At 38.9% G+C, this 12688-nt stretch overlaps 1 protein-coding gene across 1 annotated transcript in view; it reads left to right on the plus strand.

The window, feature by feature from the left end:
• The window catches only part of LOC138273698 (lipoxygenase homology domain-containing protein 1-like), a 504427-nt gene that overhangs the window by 313518 nt on the left and 178221 nt on the right, over nt 1–12688 (plus strand). Inside the window, exon 7 of the mRNA XM_069218898.1 lies at nt 4036–4111. Within this exon, the coding sequence (XP_069074999.1) occupies nt 4036–4111 (76 nt within the window). The remainder of the gene's footprint in view (nt 1–4035; nt 4112–12688) is intronic.

Raw genomic sequence — 12688 nt, forward strand, 5'->3', positions numbered from 1 at the left:
CTTGGAGGACACACTGCTACCGGCCCTAAAGACTCTCTCCCTGGGTATAACAGGTCCACCAACTATACCATTGTGAATGGATTGCCCCTCTCCATCCTCATCCTCCTCATCCTCTGTGTGCTCCTCAGCTTCTGTGGCTGTCACCCAGGCCCTCAGCGCCTTTTGCAGCTCCTCCTTCTTGGATGAGCTCTTAATGGGACAGTCAAAACTTTTACAAAACTGCTTCAACTGAGCCTTTGTATAGCTCTCTAATTTCTCTACGCCAAAGGCAGCTTCAACTGATGCATCTCCAGATTGAGACATGATGAGAGGTTTAAGTGCAAAGTTCCAAAGGCAGAAAAAGAAGTTCCCAAATGAAGTTCAAGAAAAGTCAATCAAGGGATCAGCAATATTGGAAGTAGAACAAAAACAGTCCCAAAGAGAAACAGCTAAAATCACAAGACAAATAGTATGTGGGCACGTAGGGGTCTGCACTCAAAATAGTAATGTAAACTTAATCACTGAATGTCAAGTACAAATACAAGTACAAATCCCAACCGCTGATCACCAATGTTAGAAATGGGGTCTTCGGTTGACAGTCAGGTTACCCCCTGTTCAAGCAAGGACCCTCACTCTAGTCAGGGTAAAAGAGAATCACCCTCAGCTAACCCCTGCTTACCCCCTTGGTAGCTTGGCAGAGAAGTAAGCTGAACTTCAGAGTGCTAGGTGTAAAGTATTTGTACCAACACACACAGTAACTTAATGAAAACACTACAAAATGACACAACACCAGTTCAGAAAAATAGGAAATATTTATCTAAACAAAACAAGACCAAAACGACAAAAATCCGACATACACCAGTCAAGTTATGAATTTTTAAAGATTAAACTCAAAAATAGCGCTTAGAAACACAAAATGCTTCGATGAGGCGTTAACACAGCATCGTGACGGAGTCGTTCTCAACAAGCCGACACAGCGGCGCCGTACACAGGGTTGCGTAGACCCCCAAGTACAGTACCATTGGTGAAGAGTGAAAACAAGTCGATGCGCGAAGTCGGGGATCGTGGCGTCTGTGCGAAATGTTGAATCCACGCACTTCGAGCGGTGTCGGTTACGACGTGGTGCGGCGACTTCCACGGAGTCGCGGACTTCAGCGGGGCTGCAGCGGCATCAGGCCTGCGAAGGTCGTCGCGCTCCAGCGAAGATCATGGAGTCAGTTGCAGGCGGCATCACCGGATTCAGCATCGTTTCAAAGTCGTCCGAAGTCGATTTCCTTGGATTTCCACCAGCTTTCCTTTCAAGGGCCCAGGGACTGGATAGGGCACCACTTGTCAGAGCAGGAGTCTCTCAAGAAACTCCAGGTGCTGGCAGAGAGAAGTCTTTGCTGTCCCTGAGACTTCAAACAACAGGAGGCAAGCTCTAAATCAAGCCCTTGGAGATTTCTTCACAAGATAGAAGGCACACAAAGTCCAGTCTTTGCCCTCTTACTCTGGCAGAAGCAGCAACTGCAGAATAGCTCCACAAAGCACAGTCACAGGCAGGGCAGCACTTCTCCTCAGCTGTTCAGCTCTTCTCCAGGCAGAGGTTCCTCTTGATGTCCAGAAGTGATCTAAAGTATGTGGTTTGGGGTGCCCTTCTTATACCCAATTTCTCCTTTGAAGTAGGCCTACTTCAAAGTAAAATCTGTTTTGAATGCAAAATCCTGCCTTGCCCAGGCTAGGCCCCAGACACTCACCAGGGGGTCGGAGACTGCATTGTGTGAGGACAGGCACAGCCCTTTCAGGTGTAAGTGACCACTCCTCCCCTCCCTCCTAGCACAGATGGCTCATCAGGAAATGCAGACTACACCCCAGTCCTTTTGTGTCACTGTCTAGTGTGAGGTGCAACCAGCCCAACTGTCAAACTGACCCCGACAGGGAATCCACAAATAGGCAGAGTCAAAGAAATGGTATTAGCAAGAAAATGCTCACTTTCTAAAAGTGGCATTTTCAAACGCACAATCTTAAAATCAACTTTACTAAAAGATGTATTTTTAAATTGTGAGCTTAGAGACCCCAAACTCCACATGTCCATCCACTCCCAAAGGGAATCTACACTTTAATCAGATTTAAAGGTAGCCCCCATGTTAACCTATGAGAGGGACAAGCCTTGCAACAGTGAAAAACAAAATTAGCAATATTTCACTGTCAGGACATATAAAACACATTACTATATGTCCTACCTTAACCATACACTGCACCCTGCCCTTGGGGCTACCTAGGGCCTACCTTAGGGGTGCCTTACATGTAAGAAAAGGGAAGGTTTAGGCCTGGCAAGTGGGTACACTTGCCAAGTCGAATTTACAGTTAAATGTACACACACAGACACTGCAGTGGCAGGTCTGAGACATGATTACAGAGCTACTCATGTGGGTGGCACAACCAGTGCTGCAGGCCCACTAGTAGCATTTGATTTACAGGCCCTGGCACCTCTAGTGCCCTTTACTAGGGACTTACTAGTAAACCAAGTATGCCAATCATGGGTAAGCCAATTACATACACATTTTGTAAAGGAGCACTTGCACTTTAGCACTGGTTAACAGCGGTAAAGTGCCAAGAGTAACAAAAACAGCAAAATCAGAGTCCAGCACACATCAACAACCTGGGGAACAGAGGCAAAAAGTTAAGGGAGACCACGCCAAGGATGAAAAGTCTAACACTCATATTGATTCATCTTAATATAACCTAAGCGGATATTCTGCACACCAACCCAGAGACCATCATGTGGCCCTCAAGTGTTTCATACAGAAACTACAGGAGTTTAGTTATGTTTATTTGACATGCTGCTGCCAAAGCTGTGCAGTGAGCATGTAAGATCCTTGACAGGCACCCCTCAGACACTCCTAAGAAGTAAAACATGAAAAAACACTAATTCTAGTCAGAAGTGTCCATTAGAAAGATGTGAGCCTGTTGCTCTAAAAGGTATTTTATTTTGTGCATGATAAGATGATTACCGGTTGTCAGTTACAAGTGCACTACTCCTTGTCATAGTAAGTCTTTATGATAGCAAAAGTAATCTTTCCATAAAAGCCTCTACAATAGGTGTAGATGCTAGCCTTCAGGTGCTATGGTAGCAGTTCTTTACCAGGAATCCGAGGACCCCTGCTGGTCCACAATGCCTACTCAGGGGATCCACTACAATTTAGAAAATTAAATAATATTAGCAGATTAATAACATATGTGTACATAAAAAAGTTACATAAAACATATTAAATACTTCATAGATGGTAAGGATGAAAATGAAGGCCCTCATTCACAAAGGTAAATGTACAGGTTTGTGTAGGTTTACGCTTTGGGTAGGACAAGCCTGACTTTTTTTGCAGGGATCTTTGTCCAAACTGTGGAATGTCCACACTCATAAACTCACTATTAAAATGCAGTTTTGTGATTACTGATTAAGTGTAAACATATACATACCTGAAATTTACGTTTGTGAATCAGGCTCTCTCTGTTGGTATCCTTTTCTTGGTTCATGAGAGTAATGCAAGTACAGCAAAAGGAATCTAGTAAGGATGATTGATGGCCTCAGTTGAACTAGTGGTAGGATTTGACAAAATGAGAGCATGCCTTGGAAGCAAAAAGGACAAAATGATATGCTAGAGTCTATCATATCACATCATCGAAATAAAACTCAGTCTTGAAAAGTTCCAACCTTCCATTTGGAATGAAATGTTATATTTTTGCATTGTTATTCGTGAATTAAATAAAATATTTAATACATTTTGCCATTTGTTTGACCTACACTTGTTCCTGTATTTTTTAGTATTGTTTAGATGTTCAAATTGTAGAAATTGCTTAGGCAGATATCCATGGCTTCCTGTTGTGATTCAGTGGGTATTCACCAAAGTCATATAAGGTTAAGAACCACTACTCTATGACATCAAACACAGAAGGTGCCATCCTATTGCTGATTTAACTTAATGCTTAACAAAAGTAATTGTGTTCTTCTGTGTTTTCCTGAGTGGGTACAAATCAGTGATTCACTCTTGGTAATGTATGTTGTGCTTTGTTTTCTAGTGTTTTTCAGTGGCTGTTTATGCTGTTGAACTAGGGGAACTACAGAAAATCAGCCTCTCTGTCAGCAACAGAAATGGTAAGATTTGTTTGCTGGATAATTGGACCATGCATGAATGAAACAATTGGGTAAAATTTGTTCTTGTTGAATGTTGTGCGGGAACAGACACACACCCACACACAGGCATGCATATGCACACCACCCATCTACCCCTCCCACACTCATACTTCAAAACTCTTGCCATGATCCTGGGGTTTTGGTTGGTGTGGGAACAGTGCCGCTTCCACTGGAAATCTTTGTCCTACAGCACAAGCTAGCATTCAGATGTCACAAACATTTTCATTCTTTCCCGTGGGAGGAACAAACTTTGCAATTGCAAGCCTGGTTCTCACCTGAACCCACACAGAAAAAACAGACACTACTTGCTTGAACTGGAAAGTGATATGACTAGCAATGTGGTTTTAGAATAGCCTTGCCTGCATGAAGTGAAGTATTCTATACAAGTAAAGTGCAAATGAGACTGTATGGCATGTTGTTCACTACATCATGGGCACAACATGGACATACATCTACAGCTACTCTCCAACATTGTGGAATTCAAAATATTGAAGCTCACATCGTTGAGCTTCACACCACCAAAGTCCAGCAATAATATTAAATTGGGGAAAGGGCACTGAAAAACATAAAACTATAATTGGGTTATTATTAATTACAGTTTTAATATTAATTAAAAAATATTCAAATGTAATAATAAGGATAATAGAGTAAGATAGTGTTTATTAGATAAGTCTATTCAAGGTTGGGATTAGATTATTATGCTAAATGAATTGTAAATAAATAATAGAAGTCATCAAAAGAAATCCATTTTACATGAATTGAATGCACTTAATGGTTATTTTTTTGTTCAGTTATTAAATAAGTAACTCATAAATCACATCATTCTAAATCAGTGTCAATTTGTAATGGAGCTATTGAACAACCTTGTTCTTCTGCCCTATCTAACATCCAATTGGTTTGATTGGCTACCATTCAGTAGGACCTGTGCCTTTGAAACTTCAAATTATAACTCAGGTTCACAGGATGTTTCCCCATTCTTCTTCACGATTTATGTATAAAGTTCCAGTTTATATTCCAGACAGCCCTTTCAGTGTCTAATGTGAATAGAAAAAACATTTCCTTTTTCACTTTTCTTTCAATAGTTTATAATTATCTTAGGTTATCATGGCCAAATCTCCCTCTCACAACACCTACTTGATCCCTACCAACTATACATTTTATCACAATCTCCTATCATATGTGCCATCATTCTATCAGGATTTTGACATCCACCTTTGATAAGGATATTGGTCTGTAATCACTGCCCAATAGCGGGTCCTTGTCTTTTTTTATATGTCCCTTAAATTATTGATGCTTTTATGCCTCATGAAAAATCCCAGCTTCTAATCCATTCTTGTAAAAACCTACTAGAGGTTTTCTTTGATAAATGTCTTAAAAAATGATTCCTGTACATTTAAATGGCAAAGTCCAAAACTAAAAGGGTTACTGTTAAAACAAAAACAATAATTCAGAAAAATAAAAATATGGCTTACATATAGCTTAGATATAGGTTAAAGGGTAGGATTCATGTAGAGATAGCGGTTGTACTGGTGAAATGAATGCAATGCTTACCATGGTAGGAACATCATAGCAGATGTAACACATGCCACAGAGGCACCCATGATGTAGGGGAGGGCGGTGCAATAGCATGCAACCATGTTTCACTATTATTATGCTATTCCAGCACCAAGACGCTTTTTTAAAGCTATTTGTTGCCCTATATAAAGTGTTAATACATACCATTCCATACTGAAGTTCCACATTCTTATGATGGGAGGCTGAAACAAACAAAGATGCTCCATTGATTTCAGTTAGGGAGTTGACAAGGTTGCAGCGGTATCCCTTGTTTAAATGTTGCCACTCCTGCCACTGCAGTTGGTGACCCCTGGTGTCAGGAACCATGAAGTGATCAATCTCCAAGAAATACAAGAAAAGTGGGCTTTTTAGAAATCGTGTTTATTTACTGCAGCTTTACTGCTCGTCCTTCCTTGATTCCATCACCAGTAAGCAGAAAGCTGTTGAAGGGCTTAGAGTATGGATAAGAGTCAGCCTTAAGACCACTTCCACCACCCCTGACATTTTGGGGTATCACGTCTAGTAGAATTGCATTCCATCAGCTGGCAAACATTTCCTCTGCAGAGCACTTTGTGTTTATTTTCTGCTCATCCCTTCAACCTTCTGGATCCATTCTATAATGCTCGTCCCTTCAACCTTCTGGATCCATTCTATTAATGTTTAATGTTGAAGGCTTTGGTTGATGTTACACCTCTGTGTAAAGATTGCATCACTCTGCGTGTGCATTGGCAAAACCAAGCTTTTACATTTAAGAATGTTTCTAGCTTCCTCAATCTAGGAGTTAATTAGACTAACCTCATATTGAGTAACAAGGAGGAACATTCTGACTTAAGAAAGATTAGTCAAGTTAGTCTTATTCCTTTCCCAAACTGTGATATACACACCCTTTCCTACTCCTGTGTCTTTGCATGTGTAGTATGTATATCAATAGAATTATAAAATATTAAACTCCCATTTCTAAGAACCCAAATAATTGAAAATGTGTGGTGGAAAAACAATTTAAGAGAGTGCAGTTTTGGTTACAGGAAAGATCCTGCAATAAATAAATAAATATATTTCACTTAAAATGTAGGACCCATAGCAAATCTTGATTAGGGAACATACCTTTAATTTTTAAACAGAGATGGTAGCAAGTAGACAACCAGAACTGGAGGTTGGGTAGAGAAAGGGTTAAAGGGAGCTGTGAGAATAGAGAAGGGGCCCATGAGGAGAAAAGTGGGGAAAAGGAGAAGCTTAGTGGAGATTGAAAATAAATAGCATTTAAAAATGCTGACGCAGGAGAGTTAGGGAATACCCCTTACCCAAGAAAACTAGGAGGGAAGATGGAAAAAGTAATATGGAGAGACAGGGAAAGTGGCAGAGAAGAAATGTAGTTGAATGCGGGACAGGAGTTTGGTACGGCTAACCTGCTGGAACAGATTTATTTAAAAAATTAAAAAAACATTTGATAGTATTGGAATGGAAGCAGAAAATGACCTAAGCAAAAAGTAATAATAATAAACAGGGACATCCAATTTTCAGGATTAATGGTATGTATGCTTCAATTAATGTAAGAGGCAATCTTAAAACGACATCCTATGGATTGGTTTCTGACAAATGTTAAATTCCATTCATCTTGAAAATCTTGGTTGAACAGGAATTTTATGAATTTGTTTTTCTAAAAAATCATGCACAGCTATTTGAATGCACGTGCTAAATGAAACACAAAATACCCATAACTACTCCTCCTGAGTCATGACAGCAAACCTTTTTTTGTCTGCTTAACTACGTAATGCTTACATCTTCTACTCACAGTCTAAAAATAGCAAACAGTGGTATTTGAAGCATTATAAGTCACCAATATATACGCTTAGAAATAAAACTATAAATTCAACAGTGAAGCTTTGCTGCTAATACCAGCAGTTATTACTGCCATATTTAGAAGTTTTTTTGGTACTATGAGGAATGACTCACAGATATAGTTTCTGCCACCTGTTCTTTAACTTTTTGCTATGTTTCCTGTTTCAGACAAACAGCAAAAACTTGTCCATATTTCCAGTAATAGGACAGTTTATGTGCTGTGCTCTAGTTTTACTTTTTTAAATGAGGGCCATAGTTGTCTAAGGAGGTGTTTCTAGCAGTTGATCTGAATGGCTACAAATGCGGCTCACTTCTGTCTGAGGGTTGATGCACTATGCCCTTTGTAGATTGAATCCTTAAAAGCAGTATATAATCAATTAAAATATTATTCTTGGTGTGCAGTCATCCTGATTGGCTTTGACATCAGCCAAGCAAGTGACATTGTCCAAGTATAAAAAGGAAACAAGTTCTTGGCCAAACGTTCCAGGCACCTGATAGGTCGCTGTGCACATATCAAAACCCTCTGCCATCTTAAGGTTGTATGTCCTTACTTTACTTCCCCCTACCTTATAGCCTGCTGTAGGTCACCTCTATTTACTTTGTCCCATCCTTTACACTAAAATGGCCTTTACTTTGTCCTATGTACTTCCTCCTGTCTTCGCTTTGCCCTCCACCACTAACCCCAAAATTTACCTAGCCATTCCCTAGTCATAATGTAAATTGAAGCTATGTGGATAACGTTTAATTAATACTAGCTTTTACCCTAAACCTTATTGAATTAAATTTATTATTTTAAAGTGAGAAAAATAAGTGAGCTGCTTCTAATACTAATTCTAACCCTTAATTGAATTAAATTTATATAGGTGAACATATCTGTTATTATTATTGAAAACTAACCCCACCTATGCATTATTTTTTTATCAAATCAAATGCAATAAAGTTTTTTCAAAACTGTGACTGCATTGTCATTCAACTACGTAATCCATTACTGTAGATAATTGCATTTTCAAGATTTAAATTAAAATATTTATAAATCTTATTTTATGGCTAAATGAATATAATCATTTTTTAATGTAATGATGTTCAAATATTTTAATGCTAACCTTAATCCTAATTGTTAGCGTAATTTTGTTTAAATGTAATTAGCTATAATTAAAACCATAAGTAATAGTATTGTTAAACTAACCCATAATTAGGCTGTCCTGTTTTCTGTGTTTATTATTTATGGATATCAGTAGTGTTTTCTCTTTTTTTTTCAAACCTTTTGAAATCATTACTTATTCATCTGTCTTGCCCACAAAATAGAAAATAGTGTGTTTCCAGTGTCTGTAAAGCAATGCTATTTGTTTGCAGGGGTTGGTATAAAGTAAATATTTAATTTAAAGGAGAAGTAATGCAGTGTATACAGTGTGTTCCCTTTGCTAGTGTGTCCAATAGATTTATGTTAGACTGTTTTTAGCATAGAAAGTTGGTGTATTGCACTTTCACTCACACCTACATCCTGTTACCCTCTTTCACATCTCATTACCTTTCTGTCAGGACTGTCTGGTTTCTAATTTATTAATGGATTAAAAACTCAAGAGTGCTATATTCAAATATTTTAATGAACAAATTCCTGGTCACAGTTCAGGGTCTGTGGAAAGTCTTAGGTCATGTTTTACAGGTACCTGGCACTACAACTTGCATTGAATGCATGAAGTCTGGGGTATTTTTCAGTTGACCTGATAACATTACTGATAGTAGAAAATGGGGCTGATGTATCAAAAGGTTTTATCCATTCTATATATGTGGGTAAATGTAATAATACATATTGGCCAAGATTCCCATGAGTCAGTCATTTCACCAATCTGTGGATGAATTAAACACTGCCAAAAGATAAACATGATTTTAATATTCCCAGATTCTTTACAGTGTAATAAATAATTACATCGGACCTAAGTCTGAACCTCTAATCCGATTCTCTAAAACTAGAGGATGCAAAAGGAAGAAGAAAACATATTTTAGGAACACCTCTAAACAACAAACCTCAAGAAGAATAACCTTAGACCAGTCTTTCTTTCTGATAACTTGCACGATAAAGTTACATTGTGTTGGCCCCTTCAGAGGAAATAAAAAATGACTCATTAGTTTGTGGTTGTACGTGTGTTTATCAGTATTTTCATGTTTGAAGAGGGTTGTTTCCCTTTCAGTCGGATTTTCTCAGTTATTTAAGGTTTGAACTTAGAACAGGATAGCCTATGCATAATCCATTTGGATTGGATTATTTTTCAATTAATTCTAATTACAGTAACCTTGACCATAACCCTAAATTAAGCAAGATACTGTTATTTTAAATTATTGCTATGTAACATAGTTACATTTTTATAATCCTAATGCCAGCATAGATTTTCCATAAAGGCCATTTTCCTGATGCTTTGATGGTGCCATTCAGTAATTTCAAAATGCAAACAATTTAAATATGCTAGCAATATGTTGGCAGTGAAGTAAATGACCTACATATTAATGGGGCTGAAATGAAGGTCACATACCCTTTGTGGGCCCCTGGACTGCGTAAAGTTCACGGATGTTGTCACCCATTGATCATAATTTACTTATTTTTTTTATTTAGTTATGGTTTTATATGTGCATGGACAAATCCTCAGGCGAGGAGGCGGGCACATGCCTTCAATATTTTGATACTTTGGTTCAAAGTGTTACATCATCATTTGGGCATCTTAACTTGAGAATGCAGTCAGGATGTGAGAGCAGTCCAAAATTAGTTTACGTTCAAGGTAGGAGCATAGAGGGTGGGTGTTACAATAATGAACTTGTAGTTTGAACAAGAACATTTAAAGGTCCGGATTTTATACTTACAGGTTCGAATAGCATTAGAAGGGGAAAATAACTTCCCCATACATTTTGTCTTATGCCATTTTCTATGGCATTTCATGAGCTTACAATATGTTTTTTTTCAAACATCATTATGCCTCAGATGAAAGGATTAATCAATTTCGATCGCAAGGTCAGATTTATTATTGTGAAGTGTGTTTTCATGTAAAGCTGTAAGAATAGGTCAAGTGCGGTGGCCAAGCTATTCCTCAAAAAAAATGTTCATTTTGAGGAAGTGGTTAATGTGTTTGAAAATTTGGTGGATATGGCTCATTAATTGCATTGCTTAGGTGTATACCCTGAGAAGTATGTGAGATGGATAAGCCTTTCTGACACTGTTTTTTTCTGTCAGATATCCCCTACATGTACAAACTTCATTTGAAGGCTGCCAAAGTATCTGAAAAGTGTCACAATCCATGTATTGTCAAGACCTCACTAAGGCTTTGGGAAATCATATAGTTGTACTCACTTCACTCAAAAATCTTTTTTTTCATTTACCATATGGGTCAACATTCTTCTAGATGAATCTCAATCAGTTGCCCGGGCCCAGTATAGCATTAGGACTGTGTGCTTAGGCATGGGAGATATTATGTGAAACATATTAGACCAAGAAAGCTCAGCTCCACTGATCTCCTAGATCTCTGCTTGGCATTCAATGTGGTCTCTCACTCCATGATCATACAATAATGGCTGATACTGGAATTTGCAAGTCAGTGCTGAAATTGTTATTGTCCTTTCTCTGTGACTTGCTGCAAGCATTCCACCCATAAACTGTTGTGTGTACGTGCTGAGTACCATAGGGCTTGTCACTTAGCCCAACCCTATTTAACATTTAAATTGCTCCACTATCTGCTCTTATCAGATCATTTAGGGTTCAAAACTATGTCCTACACAGATGAAACACAGCTCATGATATCAATTGCAGACAGCATCAGTCCTACTCAAGAGCATTTTTCTCCTTGCATGTTGTCATTGGCCAAATGGATGACCAACAACAGCCTTGCACTTAATTCAGCTAAAACTGAGATCCTTTCATTTGGTATTCAATCCTTAAAAGGGTCTTTAGCCTGGTGGTCAGTCGAGCTGGGAGATATACACACACATCTTCATTGTGCACCAGACACCTGGGCATTTTGTTCTATGCCCAGTTATCTTTTATACTTCAGATCTCACAGGTTATTTCTTTCTGCTTTGCATAAATAGGCCATTTTCCAAAGTATTTCTCTTCCACTTTCTTCGCAGAAAACTGTATTCCAGACTTTGATAGTCTTTCAGATTGCTGGAATATCTTATTAATAGGCTGCTGATAGTACTGAATGCTGCAGCTCATCTTACCTTCTGCAATGTGATTGAGTGCCTCAGCACCCTAATTCTCTTCTACTGGTTATGCATGCACAAGCACTGTAGCTTTAAAGCAATATGGATAGTAGATAGAGCCATTGACTGTTGCTGTCCCCTATATCTGAGAAAAGGCTCTCTCTGTATTGACCTACTTGTTCCTTATGGTAAGCCATGGAAAGTGGAAACAATTAATAAAGGCACAGTACCCCAATGCAATGGAGGTTAATTAACGCCAACAAAGAAAGCATGTTCATGAGCTGTCCTGTGCTTGTGAAATACTGGAGGTAGTATGTACTTAGTATCCAGAGTTTTCTCAGAAGAAATCAAGGTAAGCCACTATTTAATCATTTTTGTAACTGACATTCTGCTCAATATCTGCATGCAATCCTAATAGAAGAACCTCGTCTTTTTCTATGATGATTTTGGCTTGAAGGCATATTTTTATAAATTGGATGCTTCCTAATCCTCCAACAGTGACAAAAGTGCTAAAATCAGTAAATTATGTGAGTAAAGTAGATATGGAATGCAATATTGATCCCAAATAATATATATTGTTAAGCAAGGGTGGCTCCTCCATAAGGGCGGAGGGGCATCACCCCACCCTCCCCCTCCTGCCAGCAGCGGCAGAAGCAAACCTTTTTCCAAAAAACGATCATAAACTTTGTTTAGGGTCATTTTGGGGGGAAAAGGGCGGTGCCAGGGGGGTGATGTTCACTGCCCTCAGAGCGCATGTGTGTTTGACTTGCCATCTCGGGCCGGCAAAACACACATGTGCACAGGGTTCTCTTCAGCCTAGCAACATAGTTGTACAGGCTCCCAGTCTGCCTGGGAGGACCCTGGCTGGGCACTCCCAGCCAATCCTGATGCTGCTCAACTGCGTTGAGCCTTTGTTACATGTGTAGTAGAAGGACTGTGTTAGTGTGTCTAAATACTGAA

This window comes from Pleurodeles waltl, chromosome 2_2 (genome assembly GCF_031143425.1).
Source record: "Pleurodeles waltl isolate 20211129_DDA chromosome 2_2, aPleWal1.hap1.20221129, whole genome shotgun sequence".
NCBI classification, from domain to species: domain Eukaryota; kingdom Metazoa; phylum Chordata; class Amphibia; order Caudata; family Salamandridae; genus Pleurodeles; species Pleurodeles waltl.